The sequence below is a fragment of the Bombus huntii genome, chromosome 15, assembly GCF_024542735.1.
Source record: "Bombus huntii isolate Logan2020A chromosome 15, iyBomHunt1.1, whole genome shotgun sequence".
Classification (NCBI taxonomy): domain Eukaryota; kingdom Metazoa; phylum Arthropoda; class Insecta; order Hymenoptera; family Apidae; genus Bombus; species Bombus huntii.
Window position 1 is genome coordinate 10,604,794 of NC_066252.1, and position 25,576 is coordinate 10,630,369.

The 25,576-nt window shown below is 35.9% G+C and overlaps 2 protein-coding genes across 8 annotated transcripts in view; one reads left to right on the forward strand and one right to left on the reverse strand.

The window, feature by feature from the left end:
* LOC126874103 (neutral ceramidase) overlaps positions 1 to 25,576 on the forward strand; it is a 139,257-nt gene that overhangs the window by 102,924 nt on the left and 10,757 nt on the right. For 6 of the 7 annotated variants that reach the window (XM_050635747.1, XM_050635749.1, XM_050635748.1 and 3 more), the window contains 6 exons: positions 1,373 to 1,550; positions 1,958 to 2,101; positions 2,742 to 2,918; positions 3,202 to 3,329; positions 3,426 to 3,624; positions 4,875 to 5,081. In XM_050635747.1, coding sequence (XP_050491704.1) covers positions 1,404 to 1,550; positions 1,958 to 2,101; positions 2,742 to 2,918; positions 3,202 to 3,329; positions 3,426 to 3,624; positions 4,875 to 5,081 — 1,002 coding nt within the window. In that variant the 5' untranslated portion in view covers positions 1,373 to 1,403. Of the gene's footprint in view, positions 1 to 379; positions 618 to 1,372; positions 1,551 to 1,957; positions 2,102 to 2,741; positions 2,919 to 3,201; positions 3,330 to 3,425; positions 3,625 to 4,874; positions 5,082 to 25,576 lie in introns of those variants that run through there. The other variant, XM_050635750.1, reaches the window with a different exon arrangement.
* On the reverse strand, positions 6,223 to 14,645 carry LOC126874136 (cuticle protein 19-like). Its single transcript, XM_050635843.1, has 3 exons — positions 14,544 to 14,645; positions 10,436 to 10,708; positions 6,223 to 8,871 (listed from the first exon to the last, which is right to left on the reverse strand). The coding sequence occupies exons 1-3, from the start codon at positions 14,550 to 14,552 to the stop codon at positions 8,584 to 8,586; spliced, it is 570 nt and encodes a 189-aa protein (XP_050491800.1). The 5' UTR covers positions 14,553 to 14,645; the 3' UTR covers positions 6,223 to 8,583.

The following is a 25,576-nucleotide window of genomic DNA, read 5'->3' on the forward strand; positions in this document are numbered from 1 at the left end:
AAATGGAAACCTTTCAAAGCAACAAGAAATTTCTTCAAGAGAGTTCCTCGGGACATATAAATATTCCATCTCACTCCTAAAAATTTAAACGAGTAAGGAAATGTCCTTAATGTTATCAAAGTGATAGTGTATATGTTATGAAAATTGTTTTTAGTATTTTTTACATTATTTCTTAACATTTTTATAGTACAATTTCTTCTTATAAACTTACATACATGTCGGAGATGAAAGGACATCGGGGCCTTTCTTTTGCAACGTTTGGGAAAGTCCCCGATACTTTAGTCCAGACTTTTTATTATAACTGTACTTAAATAATAAAAATGAGAAATAGTTGTTTACGATCTAATCTGAGTATGGGTGCCCTAAAGTTATGACTTGGGCTCGAAGTGACATAAAGGGTCGCTGAACGTAGCCACGGTCACGGGAGGGACATGTACCTAACAGAAGTACGGAGTAATTAAATAGCTCTCCTTAAAAACTAAGATTGACCCGAGAGGCGCACAGAGAGGTACGGAGAGGAGTATATAAGGGCAGTTCCACTTGGATTGAGATTTAATCGGATTAGTTCTACTTGTACTGTTGACGAGTACGTCGAGACACACCCGAATCTTGGATCAGTAAGTTGAGTTCGACTTAGACTGTGGCAGGAATCGTATTCGTCATCCCGTTGACCGTCGATTCGTTATCCAACCCAAATTCATTGTCATCGACATCGCGATTATCTAATCGTCGCTATTACTCGTTAAACTCTGTAATAATTATATTTGTATCAGTAAAATATCATCTATAGTATCTAACAACGATGGCCAATTCACGCAGACTCGTTGTACGCCGCTAACCCCAATGATAACCCGACATATAATGTTTATTTTACGCATTTTATGTACCATTAAAATATAACATACGTGAAATTTTCTGCGCGAGGTTTATTCGCGTAAAATGTTTTCTTACGAATTGGCGCGTAAAAAACAATTAGGCAATCGAATAATAACGTACGCGTAGAAATATCTAAAAAATCCTGCTTATGCACCTTGCGCATCTTGTTGCAACGATCGACGATCACGAGTTAATGTTATTTCGACATTCCAGTTCGCGTACGCGATACAAACAAACCATTTAAATCGAAGTTCACCTACTTTCTTTCGCGCATTTTCTTTCAAATCATTGATATCGTTACTCAGATACGACAATCTCTAATGTGCGATAATATTCTATGTTGAAACAAGATGCGTTTAACGAGTTTAGTACGACGTGGAAGCGAGGAAATGGAAAAAAATTCTGTTTTGGTGGTATGCTCGCTTATCGCTGAATGGACGATAATATTAAGTCAAGTTGAAACAGCGATCGAAAACAGTGGTTTATTTGATTTCAGCGCGATCAGACTGGCGGCAGAGAAAAACTGAATGGAGGCACCGGCAGTTGGACGCTTTAGAATCCTTGCGTTGCTGACGATATGGCTGGTCCAGCTTGCGGTGCCCGGCGCCATCGCGTCTTACAGCATCGGGGTGGGCAGAGCAGATGCTACAGGACCCGCCGCTGAAATTGTTTTTGTAAGTATCCCGCGAAAGTATCATGTTCGAACAAGTATTTAGCATAGAAATTATAATATGTTGATATTACAAGATGCTCGTTACTAGAGAGCGAATTTATATCTTTGTGCGCGTCATTAAAGAAATAGAACCTAGATAAACATCCTGTTTATCCTCCAACTATTGTCAATAGTATTTTATTTTGCATATTTCGTATATGCTTGCATTATATCTTTATATTATACGCATTATATCCTGTGCACATCCAATTCAATTGTGTAGAACGAAAAATAATTCTCATTCGACGGATATCGGTGAGTTGGAACGAATTATGCAACGGAGTTGAGCAATAAACGACCGACAGAAGCGACGCAGAGTCGTGTTCCTTGTATTTGTACAGTGTTTCACGAGGATTGTTTGTTTTCTAGATGGGCTACGCGAAGATCGATCAAAAAGGATCAGGAATCCATCTTCGAACATTCTCCCGCGCATTCATCATCGACGATGGCGAGGAGAGGTTCGTCTTCGTCAGCGTGGATAGCGCCATGATAGGAAACGGCGTTCGTCAAACGGTAATTCCACTTGCATCCTTTCATCTTCCTTCTTTGATACAAATAGAAAAATAAATAGAAATTTTCTGCCATTTTTCGAACACAAAGTTCGCAAGTCGAATCTATCGTTTCGTCTAATTAACTGTATTTATCCGCATCTTTCGTCCTTTTATCGATGATAATTAAAAAAGTTGAGATAGATAAGCAGTGAAAATGTTTTCCATCGAGACATTGTTCGATAGTAATTTAAAAATAAACTCGATTTAAAATCGATAATAATTAAAAAGTGATTTCTAAGGAGATATCAATGAATGTTCGTTTAAATCGAAATTATATATTAGAAAGAGTCACAATATTCTCGGAATCTTTCTTCGTATATTTATCTTATTTTATTATTTCTCTTTGTTCTTCATTTTCGTGTAACATACATTTGTGTTTGTACATGCAAGGTATCCTAGTAATCGTAGCATAATAAACAAGGGGAGATTCTACGTGAAAAAATAAGTGAGAAACGTAAGGTAAAATTTCTTTATGCGACGCTTCGTTTTCAATTCATTTCAAAGTGTTCTACTTGGAAATAAAGTTTCAATAATTTTTACTTATTGGATTTATACAAGTTGTAAAAGTTTGTGTTGCTGATAAAATATGTTGGTTGTTACAGGTGTTGCAGAATCTTGAAAAAGAGTTTGGCAGCCTATACACGGAGAAAAATGTGATGATCAGTGCAACTCACTCGCACTCCACACCCGGTGGATTCATGTTGCACATGTTGTTCGATATTACGACATTCGGTTTCGTTCAACAGACCTTCGATGCTATGGTCAAGGGAATCACGAAGGTAATTTCTTCGGATTAAAAATACCTACACGATTAAATCTTTATCATCATCGTATAACGTTGATAAATTTTATATATTATAGAAACACGTTAATTTTTCATTCTCCTTATACTTAACTATGAATCTTCGAATGATCAAGTTCAATTTACAATCTTGAAGAATGAAATGAGAAAATTAAAAAGCTAATGTTATAACACATATTATAATAGATTTGTGTTTCCTATATTAATAAATGTTTTATCATATGATCATCCGATCGATAAATATCGTATAAATCTTACAGAGTATTCAACGTGCTCACTATGACATAGTTCCAGGCAGAATATTCATCACCCATGGAGAAGTTCATGGTGTGAACATTAATAGAAGTCCATCCGCTTATTTAAACAATCCAAAAGCAGAGAGAGACAAGTAAATGTCCATATTTTAACGATTAAATTATTTTTTTCCTTTTCCATGCTTTTCTTTCATTTCATTAACGATTAAATTCATTTTCTAATGTAACAGATACAAGTACGATGTGGATAAGATTATGACACAAATACAATTTATCGGAGCTGACAACAAGCGATTGGGTGTAATTAATTGGTTCGCGATCCATCCAACTAGTATGAATAATACTAATCATCTATTGTCCAGTGATAACGTTGGCTATGCCTCGATTCTTTTCGAGAAAATTATGAATAACGATTCGTTGCCTGGCAAGGTAAGCATTTTGAGTATTAAAGTTAATTATTAATTTAGAAATAATTTGATGCCATATTAATTCGGTATGGAATACTATTAAGCTACTTAGGAAAATTAAGAATTCATTCGTCTACTGCTTGGCTAGTTTTTAGATAAATTTCTAAGAATACTTCGAGCCATATTTACCAATGGTTTCTCAGTTAGTTTAATTTCTCAGATATGTAGGAAGACATTAGTAAAGTGATTATTATTAACTTTTTCTCGATCCAAGTTGCATTTGGTATTTTTTAATCAATAGATCCATACTCGATAACCTTGGTTCGAGAGTTACAAATAATATATTTTCTCAATTCCTATCCTTTTATATTTTCATAATAAATTGTGTTAGAAAGCAATAACGTTCCTTCGTCATTTTTATCCAATTAAATTATAGGACGAAGAAAGATATAGTTTATACCTTAAAGCCCACAAGAAAACATAATCTCGAGGATTATAAAGGGATTATCCTCATTATCCATTGCGTTATATTCGTTGTGTATATGTACATATACACGTTGCATAATTCTATTAATCATTCAATTTATATCTACAACATTTAAATAATTTAGAGTTTATTTAAAATGTATTTCAAATTGACGATAAATATATTTTAAATAAATATTACGGATATATCTTGTTAAAAATTTCCTGATATATTGAATCCATAGAATGTCGACCTATTATATTTGCGGAATAGAGAGAAAGAAAAAAAGAATATGCAACGACGGAACAAGAAATACATACAAATATGGTGAATTCAGAGAACTTATATATTCAGAGCACAGCTATATTGTAAATAAGCATAATCACCCGTAGCGGATTTCACAGGTTATCTGTATGAAAGACACGCGGTTTATCTCGGAATGTTGGATTGTTCGTATGGTTTCCATACTATAAGCCATAAGAAAGATAAGATTTATAAAATTGAATTTTAGGATCAGTTTCATATAAAAGACATAAAAATGTGATTTATATTTTTCTATCGCGATCTTCGATTATACTATAATTACAGCTCGTACAGTTAATTACTGTTTGTAATCAGCCGCGATCAGAATACAAAATTGTATCGATCTCTAAAATTATTCTGTCCAAATCGACAATTTCCATTCTCTCTCTCTCTCTCTCTCTTTTTCTTTATGATTTCACGAGTCCAAGTAATTGTGTTAATACGAAAGAAGAATACAATTGTGGATTTTGCGAGGAGTTGTAACACAAATTCCTTGAAATCAGGGCCAATTCGTAGCAGCCTTCGCCTCCAGTAATCTTGGCGATGTTTCACCGAACACACGTGGCCCGAAATGTGAATTTTCTGGCGATAACTGTTCCGAGCAATACACTTGCCCCAGAAAAAAGGAGATGTGTTTTGCTTCTGGCCCAGGAAAGGACATGTTCGAGAGCACCAGTATCATTGCCAACAAGATCTTCAAAGAATCATGGGTAAGTCATTCTTGTTATACGCTTTTCTTATTCTATATAGGCGTAATTTTTTTATTTGATGGCATTTCACCTTCCAATATTAAAAATTTTACTACCAAGTTCTGCGAATCTTCCTCGTTTGAACTGTAAGCCCTTTTGATGTTAGGAATTTTATTATTTGAAAAAGAAATTTAGATAGAAATTTATTGTAGAAATATCGTTATAATATTCTGGGTACTTTGTCTATTTTAATTCTATCTTTTTTCTTTTATTTTTTACAAGATAAGATACGATCTTATCTACGTCATTTGTCGGTATATTTGTTAAAAGTTAATTATACAAGTATCGAAGCATTACTAGATATCGATATCGGTACATTTGATCTACAATTAAACATCACTGAAAACAGAAATAATTCGAAATCTATCTTTGTCACGTGATTATCATTCTACCACATACTGTCAGTCTAATTGTTTCGAAATTACAAGCTGAGTCTATAATGAAAAATTATGGTTCAAAGGCTGAATATTTGTTAGATATTCAGATTGCTAATATACTTGATCGTTAACCGTACATATTAAGTTTCGAGAATCATAAGCGTATCGTTAAAAAGTAAATACAATGGTACAAAATACGTGGACCTTTCGCAAGTACAAGAATTCTGGAATAAATTTCGCGCCACTTTTAACTCTCACTGTAACATAAACGTAAGTAATATAAAACGATTCTACGGAGGTGCAAAATAAATGACCAACGATAATAGAAAGAATGAGCGCAATGAGCATCGAGATTACTAATTACATCGTCGGTACGCTTCTAATTTTGTACACTTCCGTTTGAGAAAATTCGTAATTAGAATACTCGGCTGTTCGTTGATGAATAATAAAATCAACATAAATATTCGAACATAGATACGTATGTAGGAATATAATCTACAGAGGCATATACATATGCAGTAGAGGAGATCATGGGCATAGAAACGCAAGATAACTATCGAATAAACGAAGAAAATGGTGCTGCACTCGGGAGAGCGCTTAATGCGGAATATCGCGATAACGAGATTAATTAAAGATGAAATAAAGTGTCGGTGTAATAAAACACTTTTGACGTTGATGGTTTAGATGGTGTCTGAACTGCTTTTCCTCGATTACGTTTGTACCCATTCTTTCTCTTCTTTCTTTTTTTTTTTTTTTTTTTTACTTTGGTCAGTCAGGGAATATTAATTTCAAGGAAGCCTTTCTTGAGCGACGAACAGGAAAGATGTTGTTTGTCGAACAGATTCGCGGTGATTAAATCATTATTCTGTAAATAACATTCGCTGTGATTCGTATCTTCTGCTTTCTTCTTGATATTGGAACTAACAGTCTGTAATGTATATCTATGTATATATAAGTATATATCGTGCATAAGTTAACTTAAATAATCATAATTTAAATTATATGACAGAAGTAAAATAAGTACATTGCCGTCTATAAATACAAGGGTACCTACTGATTATTCTTATGGTTATATTACCTATCACCTATTGATTACTTTACCTATTACCTATATACTGGTTATATTTGTTCGGAAATTGTTCTAAGAAATTTTCTCCTCGAACATTGAAAAATTACGATCTTCCAGATTTTTTGCTCAGGTAGCGAAGCGACAGGTACAATTCTTCCTTCAGAAAACAATGATATTCTTTTCTTATTCACTTGTTCACGAACAAATACACAGCAAATAAATAAAACCATTTGCAGCATAGACGAAATGATTGGAAAACAGCAAATTTACAGGAAATAAATGAAAATATTCGAAAAAATCTAAGTAATTAACATTTTCGTCAATTGGAAATCTCGTTAATTAAATTTCCAATCACCTGGTTGTTTATTTAATAATGTAACATAATATTTATTACGAAATATTCGTAAATTTCTTCCCGGCTCTTTCTTCTTAAATAAAATTATAAAAAGTTCCTCGCCTATTAAAATTCTACATTTCTCCCGGTAGCTTCGATCAAACGTCTCTAATTTCTATGAACTACCAAAGAAAGTATAACAAAGTACGATAATTCTTTTTTTAGAGCGTTCAGCCAAATGATTATCAACTCGATTCCCTTTCTCGCGTCCCTGGTGTCTGTTATCCAATCACGAAGAATTTATTTTTCATCGAATTTCTTGGCAAAATCATCGGATAAAACAGAATGGAAAGTTGTTTCGCTACTGTTCAAGTACACGAGCAAATCGTTTTTCGCCCCGAGGCACTTTCTACCGATTAACGAACAGTAAACACTCGTTTACATATCCTCCCGATAATTCGGAGGGTCGTCAGCTGGAAACTCGTTTCTTCGAATGGAAATTTCTCCTGGGAACATGTTTTTGTTATGAGCATTTCTTCTCTTTTTTTAAGTTTCGCGAGGAAGATCAAATTCCTTCGGAGACACTCATATACCTTGGACGATGAATAATTTACAATTTCTTGGCCCGTCTTTTTGGCACGCTTTCCATCTCCAAGCATCTCTAGCGATTAAAATATAATTACACCGCGGATATTTATTCATTTATGAGAAACCTGTTTTCAGCATTTCTGCGCCATTAAATTTCCCATAAATACGCATCTGTATATTTTATGTTTTCGTACCTTATGTTTGTACTGCGATATTTTTTTTACACCTTCGAAATATCCAAAATATAATTCTCGTTATAATATCTAGCGGATGAAATATCCATTTCTTTAGTTGTGTTTACAACTAAATACCAGTCTGTACGAATATCCGCGATTTCATTATAGAAACCATTTGGAATTAATCGGAAAAGTCAACGTTCGAAAACGTGGATGACTCGAATCGGTTAACCCCTTGCCTTATGATTTAATAATTTACCTGCGATACGTTTACTCAGTTCGTAAGAAATTTCTTCCAAGGTCTGAATTTGAAACAAATTCAAAGGAAATCTTCTCGGGACATAATAAAAGACTTTTGGGAAAAAATGGCAGAAATTATAGAGAATGACGGATTATCAACGATAACGCAGCATTGATTAATTATTAATTTATTTTCGTATTATAATATACGTATTTATATAACACGCTCGGTGTTGAAAAATACTGCTCCACCTTTGGAATTACGCATCTCCTCTTTTTCATAAAAAATGTCTTTATTTCAAACAATAATATTTATCTCGATACACTTCGCCGCCTTTTCTCTATTTCTTCGATCGCTGCATCGAAATGCACGGAAAAGAACAATTACGTCGGTTAACGTTGCTTGAACGATTGAAACGACGCAACATGTGCATCGATAGCAATGAAAATGTCGGAAATCTACATATTATCTATACCATATATCCTATAGGATGTTGAAATAGTCCTTGTTTTTTAATATTTCAACCATAGTCTATCACAAATTCGATACCATAAAACGAGGGGTTAATCGTCGACACGTCTCACTTAAATAAATTCTTTCTAACCCTGTTCCTGCATTTTTTTTTTTTTTTTTTTTTTTTTTTGTTTCTTCCTCCATCACTCGAATATATTCATACGATTAATAATGATGCTTTTCGTATTCTTCGTAACTATTGTAGTACGCCGGCGAAACGTATTTTGCTACGGGAATTGGTTTAGGGTGTATCGCTGGTCCGACTTTCTTAACCACTGCGTTGAAGCCATTATGGTCGTCGGCAGTGTATTCGACGATTCTGACGCTACCGTCAGGCTCGTTGACGCTATAAGATCCGTGAACCACGTCACCATCACGAACTTCGTGCTGAGTCTTCACATCCCCTGTGTGAGGATCGTGAACGCCATAGTTGAAAGTATATTTTGGATGAGCCTATAATAGAAAAGAAGAAATTTCTATTTATATTTTGTTAATAAACAATTTATTCATAAGTAAGAGTTTCTGTCTCTAATTTTCCAATGAATTTCTATTTTTATTTCTATTTGTATTTCTATTTATAAGTTGTTGATGATTTTCCGCTTAATTTAATCAAGTTTTCTATTTATAAATTGCTGGCGTACAGTGGTACCGATACCAAGCCTAGATAAAATAAATTCTTCGAGATTGTGCCAATAGATCTCTATTTATAATTTGTTGATAAATGTCTATTTATAATTTTTTGGTAAATTTCTATTTATCATTCAACTATTTATAAATTTCTGTCGCAAAGCGATATTAAATAGCGAATCCAATACCACGAGTCAAGAAAGATTTCATACACCCCAAATTGCCATTAAATTTCTATCAATTTCGACCAAATTATATCTTTCTACGATGAAAAAAATGTCTTTTTGGACAAAGTAAGGAGAGGTCGTATTTGAGATGCGTAATTTCTCGTTTTAATTTTACGTCAAACATCTTCTTGAAACATTAGAAATTCTTTTTGTTTTCTGAAACGAGAACGATATCGAAATATAAAGACGAAATTACGTAATTTCGACATCTAAATTTCTCCAAAAGTAGCTGCCGTGTATTTTGAATGGAACGAAATTTCATAAGCGATTTTCCACGCGACGGACGTTCAAACGATCTCTAACGAGCGATCGTTACGAGAAAGCGTCGCGGAAACGTTCGCGACAATGAGATACGTCGCGGAAGAAGTTCTTATGCCAAGCACTGCTTTTCACAGGCTGGAATTTCAATTAACATAGAGGCGAGGCGAACGTCACGCTTCGTGCTCTGAACTATTTGCGATACGATACGCGATTCCAAGTACAGATGGCCGATAATTAGTATCTTATCTGGTGATCGACGATCGCTGATGGCGTAATTTACTATAACTTGTTTTCTGCATCGTTTGTAATCTGATCTTAATTGCAAGCGAATGATACGAAAGATATTAAGTTAAAATATTGGTTTGCCTGGAAAGTTCCTTTCGATTTTTAAGGAATTTGGTCGACAGGAAAAATCACGTTGAAAAGTTTTTCGCCGAAAAACCTGAGAGCTTCTGGAAGGATGGAATATTGAAATTGCGTGAAAGATGAAGAAAGGTTGTGGAACAAAATGACAGCTATATAATTCAATAAATAAATATCGAGTCGAAATGTAAATCGAAACGAACTACAAATCTTCGTTTGTTCTTCTGATTTTCTCTTCTTTTTCTCAAAAGCGGTTTTGTAGATGATTTTTTTGTTTTGTTTTAAGAACAAAATTTTCTACTTTTTCGAGGATATTGTAATTTTTATCTTGCAAAAAATGATCTTCCTTCTTTTAAGAATAAAACTTTTTGTCGCCGCAGGCAAATGGAAATTTTTCTTCCGACAAAGATTAAAGATTTTACCCGTAAAAATTTCGTTCCACGGTGATAATTATAAGGGTGGAATGAACGATGGAATATTTATTTTTAAGTAATTAGTTCGATATAAGGATAAACGTAATGAAAAATACGATTGCTTACATAGTAATCGTGTTCGTGATCAGCATGATGATCGTATCCGTGAGATCCATGATCGAGGGTCGCTGCAACTTGAACAGGCGAGGCGGAAACCGCGTGAACCGGAACCGCTACTGTTGGTAGAACAGCGTGTCCTTCGTATTGAACAGCAGATCCTGAGTATCCTTCTAGACCCTCGTAATCCGCGTATGAGATTCCATGGCCGCCGTCGTAACCGCTTAAGACCACTGCGTGGCTGACTGCAATCGTCGCGCATAAAAGACATAGAATCTGAAACTGAAATTTATATTGACTTCTTAATTAACAATACGACCGTGCTGATTAAATCCTAGTCAAAATTTTACAGAATTTTTCACACCATAGGAACAGCTGTTATAAATTCGTCCAACAATTTTACAACTATTATTTTAAAGCTTATTTTAAATTGAAATGTATAACGAAGCTTCTCTTTCTCTAGAATTCTTAAAAATCGAGGAAGAATATCTTTTTGCGCGTCATTATAAATTTTTCTTTTCTTAAATCATTGGATCAACGATGAAACATCTTTGCCTGCTTCGTGGCAATAATTTTAAAGAATCATAGTCGTTTAGAAATATAGCAAAACTCATTTTCCTTTAAAATTTCTTTAGAATTAAGTGACTTGAAATTTAGAAACGAGGCAAGGGATTTTCCTTTTCTTAAAACATTAGATTCACGAAGCGATAACCACCGTATAATTTAGGTTAGCCAATTTTCACGTTCTTCTCTACTATCTTGCGCGGCATAAAGAACAATGTACAATTGCTATCATCGTTTCTATAGAGAAGCTAACAGAGAGTAAATAGCCAATCCATTCGTTTCCAACGCATTTGCATATGTATCTTCACGTGCGACCTAATTTTTCGGATTCGGAAAGCTTTCAATAAACGTAAGAAGCTGCCTAGAGTATAGATCGTAATTTCTAAGGGATTATCGAAAGAATTCTCGAGCGTAAGCAGAAAATTTTTCCTTATACACGATTCCTTGCTATGGACGAAGTCGACAACCCATCAAATTAGATTTTTCGATCGGAGGCTCGATTCCCAGGGCACGAGCTATTACAACAATTTTTCCACGAGCACGCAGTATATCAGAAGCTCGTAAAACAAACGAGATTATGGCGGACATTTCATCGAGCTAATATAGACGATGTGAACGCAATTTTAACGATAAGGTAGCAGTATTATGCGAGTGCTGATCTATTTATATCGCTGTAGTTTGCTCGAAAAATTTCGAAGAGAAATTCGCGAATGCCGTATGACGCTAACGCAGAATCACGGGTTCGTGACCTTTCGTATCAAAATCTGGTTCAATAATTCAAGTAATAGTAAGAAGAAAATAACTCGGATATCAGCGAAAAAATTCTTGATAAACTACGGAATATTTACAAGATATCGGTACATCTTTTTGTCGATTTTTCCTTGTAAAAATGTTGGAAGAAACGACAACTATTAAATTTACACGGAAATGAATCCTCGTTGAATCTGTAGATACTTATTATGACTGATAATAAATTAAGCAAAAAAAGAGCTAAACACAAAATAAATATATAGAAAGCATGCTACTTTGCTGTATAAGTAACCAAAAGTCAAGCTTACTGTAACTTAAGATTTATCTCAAATTAAAAAATTAGTACGTTATGTGAAACTCAAAGTCCCGTCAAAAATGAATTTCTGTAGTGTCTTCCAATGCTACATAACAGCATGCTACATAGTATCGTCTAAATAATTATAGAATTTAGAGATAACGAATAAAAGGCACCCTTTAATATAAAACAAGAAAATTTTACTAACGCTATATATAAACAATTATTTTAAATCAATGATAAAACACAACCTAAAACGTTGTATCTGAAGATGGCTACGGTTCAAAATTGATAAATTAAAGTCAGCCCCTAACTTAGAACATCTTTGCCGTTACCAAAAGTGTATATTGACATTTATCCCAAATAAAAGACGATCCAACTCGATCGAAAGCAAAGCAAAGCTGATTCACAAATCACACGATCAACGAGATCAACGATATATTTAGCGACTCGATCTTCCTCGCCATAAACACCAGTTTCCGTTTATAACTCGTCGATCGTTTCGGTTTACCTCGACTATTGGCTAAACGACACTCTCGTTAAAAGTCCTTAGTCGTTAAACGTTTTTCGGCGGCAACAAGATCAACGCGAGGGGAACTTGGAAAGTCATCGTATGGCTCGAGAAAGTTTCTCGAGTTTCGTCTTTCGCGTCGCTTCACGAGCTCTTCCCTTCCCGAGAAAAGTGTCCTTTTTCACTTTCTCGCGTCGACCTTGCTCCGTAAACTAATACGAATCCACGGAAGTAGCTATACCGCTTCCGTATTTCGCCTGCGGATCGTAGACCACAAAACGTTATACAGAAACATATCGACTCCCCGACAAAAAAAAGGATCAAGCCCTTGGTACCGCGGTGAATAGATCTCTCTCGAGGTCATCGTCTTTTCAATACGCGATCAAAGAATCGTATTTTTTATAAAAATGTATAAATGGAATTCCAATATCGAGTAGAGAACTTTTGGAAAATTTTTCATCTTTTTTTTTAAAGCGAATGATTGTAAACTTTTAGTTGTTTTTTTTTTTTTTTTTTTACTGAAATGTACTTAGAACATTCTGTATTCTATCTTTTCTGGTACGAGGAAATGTACTTTTTCAATCGTTCTACGGTATAAAAAAGTATATACGTATAAAAAAGTATATAACTTTTTTTTAAAAAAGAAGAGCTTCTCGTTAAATCGTTTACCAACGGTTTAATTAAGTTTTAAACACTTCCTTACTACATAGAAACTTTCCAAAAATACTATCGAACGACTTCCATCGATGAAACACTCGTTTTCACAGAAACTTCCGTTTAAGCATAAAGAAACCTTCCAAAACCACCATAAATAGAGCTGTCACCGGACAAAATATCACCTGCAATGTACAGCACCTATTAATAACACCTGTAACTTCCTCGAAAAGCAAGTTATATATCCCACGGTTTACCCTTCTATCTTCGAATTTCTCTCAGAGGTAGAACACACATAAACATCTCTCAACTGGTCGAAGAGAACATCTTTTCTTGGCTGACCATTTGCCAACTATTATTTACCTATCCATTCAATCAATGTGCAGAGCAATAAACTGCCAGCTATAAATATTAGGACGCCTACTCGTTACATTTATCGCAAAACTCTAACAGATTTTACTTTAATTTTAATATTAAATTACTTAACATTAATATACAATTAATCGATGTTAATACTATTTTACATTGCAAGGCATGTCGTATGATACGATTCAAGTAACAGATTCACGAGGAAGTGGATAAAAGATAAAAGCAGTGGAAAGTACCTAATTTGAGTTAACGTATTATGAGCGACGTATATTCCAATTATCGAGAGGGTGCAGAAGCAGATAGTACGGAACATGAAAATTAAAGCATAAGCGAATCTTTGAAAAATACCTCTAGCTAACCTACCATCCGTACGAAATAGCACCTACACTATACGATAACTATGTAATAACATCTTTAACCAGTCATACATCTCTCACCTTACACCTTTCCATCTTGAAACTTCTCTCAGAAGAAAAATACGCACAACCGTCCCTTCGCCGTTCCAATCAAACATTATTTCCTAGCCCCTTGACAATATACAGATATTCCAACTATTCTAACTATCGATGGTGCGTAGAACTAGAAAACACGAGAATCGAAGCATCAGATGTAAAGGAATCTTCGAAAGATGCCGCAAACTAACCTATCACGTTAAAATACCATCTGTACCGAACGATATCAACTTCCTTCGAAATCCAATATATCCCTTTCCTTACTATTTCATCTTGAAACTTCTTTCAGAGGAAGAATACGCACAAGCATCCCTTAATTAATCGAACCAAACGTTAGCTCCTGGCTGACCCGATATACAACGTACATTCCAATTATTCAAAGGGTGAAGAGGTCGTAAGAAACACGAGAATTAAAGCAGGATCAACGAAAGAGGCTACATAGATGTCCGAAAGAAAAACTTGCACGGTGTCACGCGCGCACACGGTCCCGGCGGTTTCCGGTTCCCGGTTCTCCCGTCGTACCTTCGGCATTGTGGTCGATGCTGCGTGTCCCGTGTGTTGCCGTGTGATGCGAAAACAGCGCGATACTCACTGATAGCCGTTATTCCGAAACGATGCCCTTATATCTATCTCCCACCCGCGCCTCTTCTTTCGTTCCGGGCAAAAGCCCTCGTCCTCCTACTGCGTTACCCGTACGCCACGACGCTCCCACCTCGACCAAACGATCCTCTCCACGTTTTTCCTTGGAGGAGAAGAGAGGGTGGCGAGGCGATGCGTCCACGTGCCGGCGAAAGGATGCCTCGGTCTCTTGCGGACACTTCCGGTCGGCCGCGAGGACTCGCGGCTCGAGTCGCGGTTGTCGATGCATCGAGAGATTCGATTTCGTGACGCGCGGTTGCGATTGCGGTTTCGAATGATTTTGAATTTGCATTTGCTTTATTTCGTAGGAATGTTCACCTCTCCGCGTATTTTCTCCCATGCTCCTATGGACAGATCTTTTTAATTTAGTTACGGTATTTTATAGTGGAAAATGTAGCGAGAGGTTATTGAGTTATGGAGCCGTCGAGTTCGATGTGGATTCTTTAGTTTGCATTAAACTTGGCTCTCATAATTATCGCGTTTGTTAATACTTTGTATAGGTTATTAGCCGTGACGCGAATTTTACGAAGGACTAGTCCGAAGGATTTTGAATTTGGATAGCTTGTTTCTCAGGAAAGCTAACTTTTACGCAGGAAGATCATCCGATATGGATTTTTTGCTTTCGATTAGGTTCGGCTTATCGAATTTCTCGTATTTTGTACGAACAGTAAGTTGTAACGTGATTTTATCTGGAAACGTTCTCTGTTAACCTTCGAGCTTTCTGCAAGGGCCACAAATTGCGATTGGACTTCGCTAAATTGCCTCGAATTTAGGATAAATTTTAACTACTTTACGAAGCATCGACAAACGCGATATTTTTCCTCCAAATCAGATTTCGCTCGATGTCTGCATCTTCCACGCAGGTCATGGATCGTAAAGTGATTTATCTTTGTCTTAGATTTATCGACATTTGATTCTTTACACGCGATTTACGCTAGCTTTTTAATAGTCGATTGGACAATCGGACAATCAGTTACACGATATTATCTTTGTTATCCAACGATAGAACGGATAAAAGTTTGTATTTCGACTCGGTTACAAATATTTCGACACAATTCCCAAGTAGGAATTTCGACTATTCGAAACTTTCGACTATTACAGATGCATTTCCATTGCTACGATTTTCGTAATCTATTCCCCTTGAAAAACATGAAACAAAGTTTCAGACGCTTCTGCAACGCGATTCTACAGATTCGCGTTCCACGCGTAAATCCGGTAGGAAGAGAAGAAATTAATTTAGCAAGAAAACCAGCTCGTTGAGAAGGAATAGGCGTGGTCCCTGCGAATGTTACGTTAGAGAATGTCGTAATATATTAGCCGACTCGAAACAAAGCTCGCTCGAATAATAGAGCGCAGAGCGGCCAAGTTGCGCCGAAGTCGCGATGCAATCGCAAAACAATCTAAATAATCCCCCTGTTCGCGCTAACGACCCTTTATCTCATTCCACTTACTTGGCTACGTGTGAAGTTGCTCTCGCAATCGCCTCGTTTTTTGCTATTTAACGATTTACCAGGCCTGATGACTCGGAAATACCTCGAAAATCAACAGGATCTTTCGTAAATTTGCTCATTCGCTGCGATCTTAATTCGAAAGAAATTGAGCTCAAACGTGAACCCTTTAGTACTCTACTGTTGCATTAGATGGCTATTAACGTCGAGTTTTTCTACTTTGCTGACGCGATTCAGAGGAAACAGTTACTTTTAATTGTAGATTTGAGGCTAACTTTTTATGCTTCGTTGGGTTTTTGTAATGAGATTTTGTTACGAAATTTTGAAGGAAACGAAAGAAATTTTATATAAGGATATAAGGCTGAATCGTTGGTGTTATACGATAATTTCCAAGACTGAAGCTTTCGAAAACCTGCTGTCTTGGAGAGACGAGTTAACTCGCCATTCAGATTTCTAACCTCTTGGACATAATTATTTCGTTATTTATGAGAGTCTCTCATTTTGAAACGCGTTGCTTCGTTCTTGCAATATACTAGTAACGTCGTGTTTGCATTTGCGATCAAACTTGAAAAAAGTAACATTTATGAACCTTCCTATCGGACAAATACTAGGTACGTTTAATTCCGTGTAGCTGTTTATTGTAAATGACACTGTAAAAAATATTACATTCATACAAAAATTACTCTGAGTAACTTAATGAACCTTAAACGATAAACGCCGTTTATAATTTTTATTATGTAAAACGTAAAATACATGCTAAAACGAAGTACCTGAAGAGTACAATTAAATCATTTGTTCGAAACTGTCGTAGTCTATTTATAATGTAACGGTAGCAATTTACCGTTAATTTTTAAGATCTTGTTTTTTATTTTCTTCTTTCCTTTTAAAGCGACTACAATCTCCAGCGAGTTTGAGATGAAATGACTTTGTCGAGCAAAGTCTTACGCATCGCACTTGAAGTGACGCAATAGTAGAGTATCCACGACAGAGCTCGTTTGTCTACCCGAACGAATGGTACTGCTCCCTTGCACATTAAACACGCCTGTATAATCACGGAAATGCTTCGTATATGGACGTTATGCAAAGCGACGATTTCGCTCGTTTATTGCCATCAGCAAAGTCGGTCAAGTGCGAACGATACAGAAAAAAAAAAAAAAGATATCATTTCCAGTTATCGATAAAAAGAGAAATTTCTACCGGATCTTGTTACGAGCACTCATTCTTCCGGAAAACGTGTTCGCAATCTTGAATTAAATTAATTAAAATGATTTACAAGCTGCGCCATCGAATTTAATATATAAATCTTATATCAATTAAAATTAAATTTTAACAATTTTAACGCTGCTGATCGAGTCAAATTTTGGAAACTTTCAATAAAATTTTTAATTCTGAGATCAAATGAAAAATTTAGCGATTTAGTTCAAAATACAATTGAATTTAAAAATGTGTCAACTGTAATTGAATTTAATTTTTCAATGCTAAATGAAATTATGTTAAACGATTTTTATCAAAATGTTAACGTAAACATATATTTCTTCTTTCGAATGTAACGATATAAGTCATTGTCGATGTAATGCAAAAATTGAGTACAAAGAGACGATGTTGGTATTCAGTGCGTTGATTCGCGAATCGAGATAAAAATTGGCTGGAACGCGGACGAGATTTGGATCAAGCTCTGCATCCTTACCGTGAGTTGACATAAAGATACGGGTCTTTCCACCCTTACGTGATTCACGTACGTGTGTCTCATTTTCAATTCAAATATGAGCGAATACAAGATGGCCTGCCATAGGTCACGTATGTTTTAAAAAAGGAACTTGAATCTTTACAGATTCTATGCTGTAAAAATTTTGCTGTTTGAAATACGAACAAACATTACCGGCAGAATACGTTCGTTTGCGAACAAATCTGGAATTTTAATTTCGAATTTTTATTTTTTCGGAGAAATTTGTATTTTGCATTGAAATTCTGTCGTTGACATTTTTCGAAGAAACTTTTCATTCCGAATTTTAACTCGCCGGATCAAATTTCGGAAACGATGTTCGTATTTCCATCTCGACGTTTGTTTCAGGTTTGAGCTTTCCACTTCGATATTTGCAGACGAAATTGTCGTTCAATTTCAATTTATTTGATGCAAAATTTGGAAACGAAATGTTTCTTGAAAAGTTCCAATCTATAAACTGACAAACTGAAACTTTTGCAACAAAATCTAATTCGTAATACAAATTTTCGAACATAAATTTCAATTATACATCCTAACCATTTCATGCAAAAGGCAATGAAACGTTATGTACATTCGTAACACCTCAAATTCTAAATTTAAATATAAGAATGTTACATAAACGTCGAGTTTTCTCATAAGAATATCGTCGGAAAGAACGAGACGCAACGACGAAAAGGTTTCAAGCTAAAATAGGCTTAAGTGATATATAGTTGTGATTACCAAATGTTCAAGTTACCCCATTAGACGTTGAGAATACTTCGGACATTCGAGATACGGATCGATCTCTCTTTTTTTTTCTTTTTTCACTAAAACGAAACAGTTGGATGTAGTTCGAACTCGTAGAAGGACCTTGCGCGTGTGAAGACGTACTTTACGGCCAGTTAAAGCAGATAATACCCATGGTCAGGCGGCGTGAAAGGGTCATTAAAGAGGAGTACCTGTTACTCGAGCCATTCTATGAACGACGGATCTGCAAAGGCATTCTTTTAACACCTTTTGTAATCATAAACTTAGGTTTCTTCGCTTAGAGCAGTTTCCATTGAACTTCAAAATTCAGAAGAATATTAAACTACTCTAAAAACGAAAGCTACAAGATTTCTGTTTCAGTATTTAAGTGGAAAGACGGTTTCGCTTTCGAACTTTGCGTTCGAAAATGTGAAATTAAACGGAAATTTAATTTCTGAATTTGAAATCTTTATTTCCAACAGGGGCTTTCTGGGACTTTCCAAAAATCTATTATTTCGTAATTAAGATCAGGTGTAAAAATTTCTGGATTAAATTCTCTACGTTGTATAGTTGTATCGATGAAAAAAGTTTCAAAAAGTAATTAAAAAATAATTATAGACAAAAGTTTTGACTTTTCGATTAACGTATCATAACGAGATTCGAGTATTTTTCTTTGTCTTCTATCAATGCAAGTCTACTTTTTTAATTTCGCGACATTTACGTATCGTGTACATTCTTCGTGTTTCTTTATTATGTTTCTTGTATCACAGAAGACATTTATGTAATTTCACTTTCGAGACTGAAATTCGGTATTTTATTATTAAAATCACAAAGAATTGTTCGAAACTAAACTTCTTTGATTTATCGTCGATTAATGTTTTATTTGTATCTTTAATAATAATAAAATCGCGAATGAAGAAATTTGAAGAAGCGCTGCTTCGGATTAATCTCATATATATAAAAGAACTGTGAAACTGTGAACTGGGAACGTTTGAATCATTATGTAATTAAATATATAATTGTTTCACGGCACTTTTCTCCGCGCTGGACCATTTCCAAATTAGAAAATCTCCCATTCAATATCCCCACCGCAGAGATTTATTTAATATCTGTCACGTAACGTTCAACAAAAATGTGAAAGCGGTTATTTCCGATTGCAAATGAGTCCAGCGACAGTTTCGGAGCTGGAAAAAGGCTCGGGAACTCGTCCTCCCTGTTTGTTACAATTCTAACAGCCGTTAAATCGTGAAAGGTTGGTTCGTGACCGTAATGTTGAAGCAAACACACACACGTCGTTAGTGCCCTGCCACGGTTTTCACGTTTGCCACCGCGTTCACGTTGCCACGCTGTTTAGTATGACGAACAAACTCCAAATGGCAGAAGAACTATTGCGGAAAAAGATCGTCCACTCCCATGATTCCATCGTAACCGCTTTTCGCGGCCAATTTCCGGCCTACAGCGATTTCTGATACGAGATACGACCGAGTTCCTTACTTCCTGCACAAGTTTCCCGTTTTCTTGAAAAAGATCACGCGCCAAATGGTCGTTTCGTGCGACGCTTTAATACGGAACAAATGTTTTCGATTTTCTGACTGTTTAAGATTGATTGTTGCATATATAAGATATTGCATTTTCATAAATTAGCAAGAATTTAAAGCTGTAGTATCGTTAGCGCGTTCACCGTCACGCGAATTTTATTATTTTGCCTATGTCACTACGCTAGATACAAATACGTCACACCACGACAGCCGATTACCGAAAAATATTACATCGTATCTTCGCACATCCCTTTTGTCAATGTTACACGAAGAATTCACATCGTTGAAAATTGTCTAGTCTATGAAATTTATCTGATTTTAATCGTTTTACAAAATTTAATAGCAGAATCGGCGTGAGTCGCCTATGGCTATCGCGTGGCAATCAACGTGTTAAGGAAAGTCTCAATTCTCATTCCTGGGATTAGTCGCGATATCACGAAATAGTTTGCAACTGGGATATATCGTAAGATAAATATTCATGCAATATTCAAAGTACCATTATGGGGAGAGCAATGCTACGCGTGGGTCGCTGGTAACCTACCGAAACTTTAGTATAATGTAGCTGTCGAAAGGATCCAGGCAAAGTGCAACGTGAAACGCGAATACTACAAAAGAAAATCCCTTTAGATAACTACTATATTTCTTGCGAAGTTTGTTCACCGAAGAAACAACAAAGTTTTACTTTCTTCTCATTTAGAGAAATTTCTCCAATAACGCGTTTGTCTACTATCCTCGAAATATTATCGAGGTAAAGTAAACAGGGGAAAATTACGTAAACGCTTTCATAACGCATACTGACACGACTATTGCAGTCAGTATTTTATGAGTTTCGACGAAATAGAGAGGCTAACAGAACGGTGGACAGTGCGTCAGAACAAATGTTAGCAGTACGATACTTTGAAAAGTTTTAAGATTAAGAATATCCCAGTTTGGACAGCTCCTCTAGGACAATTCGTTGTTTCGTATTTAGAGTTTGCAGTTTTTAAGGATAAAGTAGTTTTATGGAACGTTGAGTGAATCGTCTAATACAACCGAAGTTAAGGAATTTAAGGTCAGTTGTACCGATTGGAAATTGTATAGGTAATAGCGTAAAAAAGAAAATTCTACGAGTCGGAAATTCGAAAAGAGCGTGAAAAAGATAAGATAATGTCGTAATATGGAGATCTATAAAAGTTTGAAAAGATCCGAGTGAATGAGTCATCATCGTTTAGTGTATACCGGAACGACCAGAAGATTTTATGAATTAACCTTAGACAGTGTTGTAGAGAATTACAATTGAATTATTCCGTGAATTATAATTACAAAGTAATTCAATTACACCATATTCCACTTACGTTATAATTCAATTACACTCGTGATTACAGTAATTAGCAATTAAATCAGCTGAAAAGTTTGAATTATGTAATTTACGTTGTTTTAATCGCTTCGTCTTGACTCACTACGTAATTGAAGTATAACGTAATTAAATTACACAGTAAATTACAGCGTAATTCGATTAGTACAACCGTGGACCTAAACTACTAACCTGTCGTCTGTGAGTTGACGACCTCTCGCCTGATATCGTAAATAACAATGTTACCAGCAATCTCCTCTCTGCTTCGCTCAGTAGCTTCTTATTAAGTTCACACCTACGCATAGTGTTTCATTTTTCTACTACCCTTATTATTTGAGAAATTATCGTGCTGCGTAGTCTATGCAACGAAGAATTAATACTTACGTAATAATAAAGTACACTGCTTTTTTTTTTTAGGATTAACGAACACTGATTATTATGCAAAGATATACGAAAAATATAAATAGGACAAATTTTGAGACAAACAAATCGATAACCACGAATCCCATCCATATCACAGCCAGTGTCCACAAAAAATTTGTATTTTGTCCATCGAAACGACGCACACGATGGCGAAACATACAGTTCCAGTTTACAATGGTTGTACTAACAGGAAGCGACATTGAGTTTCATTTTAAAATGCCTTCTGAACGTTTCTTAAAAATACATCTCGTAAAGATTTCACATATACGTAAACGAAGTTTCGATTAGAACGAAGTACGTGTTTTGTTTCGTAATCCGACAGACGGAAGGTTAGTAATCATTCTCCATTGCTTCCCCCTAATTCTTTGCGCTCCTCCGGCACTTCGCACCACCGTCGATTGGTCACCGTTGTGATGCAACTCATTGTTTACGAGCGACATTTCAATACAATCGTGTGAGAACTCGACGAAACGTGGGGAAGAAATGTCTCGGCGTATCCTTGGCACACCCCGATGCACCCAGCGTTTACAGGAGTTAGGCGCTTGCTCGAACGAGACCGCGTTTGGCTTACAGCGAACCTAATTGCTATTTGACGTACAGGCACACACAGTGCCCCGGATTTTAATAAATAAACTTCAGAATCTTCGATAGGAAAAGATTATTCCAAACAGATACTCCATGTAGCCCTAGTTTTGAGGAATTATAAACACGCTGTGGTCTAGCGTTGCTCGCTGCATATTGTTTGTAATTGCAGGTATTTTGGAGTTTTCAAAGGGTTCGTTAAAAAAGCAACTTATTGTTCAACTAGCAATTGACTGGTTTCAAAAACCGAACGTATCTGTCGAAATATAAAGTTTACTCGATAAGAAAAATTTCTAAATTATACAGGGTCGCACAAATTGCTCCCATAAAACTCGAGCAAGCCGAGGCAAAGGAGTCCATTGAACTTTCGTCGGCACATACGCCCTACCGTATGTAAACGAGCATTTTGTTCGCTGGATGAAAGAGGGAAGATCGACGATGTTAGATTAGAAGACATTACGTCGCATCGGATTGCTGTTTCGTAACGCGTAACACAGTAAGCAAGTTAAAAAGAAGGTACAGAGTATCGTCGTGCGAATTCTTCTTCCTGAAACAAAATTTGCTCGTCGGAGAGCAAAGAGCAGGTACAACGCTTGTCATTCCAGAGTAGTAGAGCGATGGAAACGGAACTTGGAATAGTTGACGCGATCGCATTTGGATTTCACACCGCGTGTTCCAGAGCGAACGAGAGTGAAACCTATTTGGTTGAATAACCGTGTCGTAACTTACGAGGAAGCTCCTATTTTCGATTTCTTTTTCCACGTTTTCCTCCGCTTCTTAATTTTTTCTTACGCTCTCAAAGGAGTGGCACACCGTCGAACAGCTAACCTGTTGTTTTTATGGCTAACATCGAAGTTAGTAAACGTCTGAAATAAATATTATTATATCGCTTTTTACGCTGAACATACAATCTTAGAAGAATGATTTTCTTGTGAGATTAGTGACTGAACTTTTTTTTATTCGTACTAATCATGAATCGTGACAAGGGATAATTTTTTACCCTCTTAAAGGAGTCAGTGTCGAAGAACTAATGATCGTTGTTGTTAGGGAAAACTAATTGCTTGAAAACAACTATTCATACACGTTATACGTCACTCTTTGCAATAAAAACACAATTCTAAAAGAGTGATTCTTCCTGAGTCATTGGCGACTACAATTTTTTCATCTGTGTTAAACTTCACCTATCGCGACGAAGGAATAATACTCTATTGTTAAAGCAAAATTGCACATTATTTTCTGCAACAAGGAAATAACAAGAAAAAAAGAAAAAAAAAAGAAAGGAAAGCGACGTTCACGAGCATTAAATTCGTCTATTTCTTTCATCTTCCCTCAAAATTATAATGTTTGCAAATTGGATGGTGAATCATCCGGAAGTTACGAGAAGCTTACGAGCGTCCACAAAATTGCTCGTAAATTCGTACGTTGCAAAATCGGTTTATCGAGTCACGCGTTGCCGGCTCGCGATCTCGTTTCTCAGTTTTGTCGGTTAATTTGCGCAACTATGGCCCCCTTTCGCCACACGTCTACGTAATCTTTTGATTATCGTTTAATCTACGTTATGTCCATCCTCCAGGTTTTTGAAAGTTTTCGGATTTTAGTCGGTGAAGAACGTGGAAACTTTTTATGAGCACATTATGTATATTATGTGAAACATTTCGTGATTTCGTTAATGTAACTGTAACGAGGCTCGACTATATCAAACTGTATTTTTTCGATATATACCACAAACGATTTCGCTACATTTTCGTTACGAGAAACCTGCGAGTAGCCGTAAAATTGTCAAAAAATATCGAATAAAGAAACGTTATATCATATATCTACGTGTATCTAAATGAAATTTCAATCGTTCAAAAAAAAAATCGACTGCACAGCTAAGTATACAATTTTGAGTAATAATCATAGTACATTTTACATTCAGAGATATTGATCCCTTGAATAATCAACATCCTGAATAAACGAACAAAGATCACGTAGAGGACAGCATGAAGCTTTTACGCAAATTCGATTCTTCCTACCTAATTCACCAAAATAATATATAATATTACGTTAGTAATATTTCACGCTAAAACCTACTGTTTAAACAACCGTAAAGAAGTTTAAATGCAATGTATTGTGCTCGCAACATTTTACATTAAAAATCCTTTGAATCCTTTGAATAATCAATACTTCCAATCAACTAATACAAGTTACGTATGACACACGAAGTTGCCATTCAAATCATTAGAAATACAAATACGTAACAGCGTGAGAATAAAAATTTCTAATACCGAGGAACGCGTGCATCGATCAATGCGTATTCCACGATGCGATAACAACCTTCCTTATCAGTAGATAAGGTAACGACCAAACGTTAGGAAAACGTCATCGTGCAAAGCTATTTCGCGGGCGAAGGATTTTCATCCGCGGAAGCAGAATCGTGTCTCTGGAGATTATAGATAAACAGAATAATAAGGTGAGATAGTAGACGATTGCAAAGTGCTGTCTCAACAGACGTGGGAACAGGAACGTGTAAACACGTGGATCTCTATGCCGGCTCTTTGCTCGTTCCATTTTTTCTCCCTACCTCTCCTTTCGGCTTCGCGTCTCTTCGTGTCTTCGTGTCTTCGTGTCTTCGTGGCTCGACAACGCCCAATCGGCAATCGAACAAGTTGCGCAACAAGAACGTTAAAACTGTGTTTCGTTATTATTTACTTGAATTAATTCCAGTTAAGAACACATATGTTCCGGCGATTATAAAAAGTGGCCTGTCAAAAATTAACTACAAAATTAATTACAATAATCTGGAACCATCTTTGCAAAGTAGTAGAAATTGTACCGTTGGATTGAGTTGGTCGTTGCGGCGTTAAAGAGAATTCGGTCCATGCGTCGAAAGCGAAACTTTAAATATCTGGGAAGGAAAAATACACGACTTAGGTCATTTACAATCATCGGTATATGTAAGGATTAGAGTGACCCAAATTGGAACTGGGGATTATTGTAACGTGGTACAAGTTGCAAATTTTTGTAAATTTATACCAAATGGAAGTTAAGCAACCAGATAGAAATTTTATATTGAAACAGAAATTAATCTCTCGTATAGAGCTCGTAAAGACAGTTGTCCATGGAAGAATCAATTTCGTAAAGAGTGTTATGAAAAAATATAT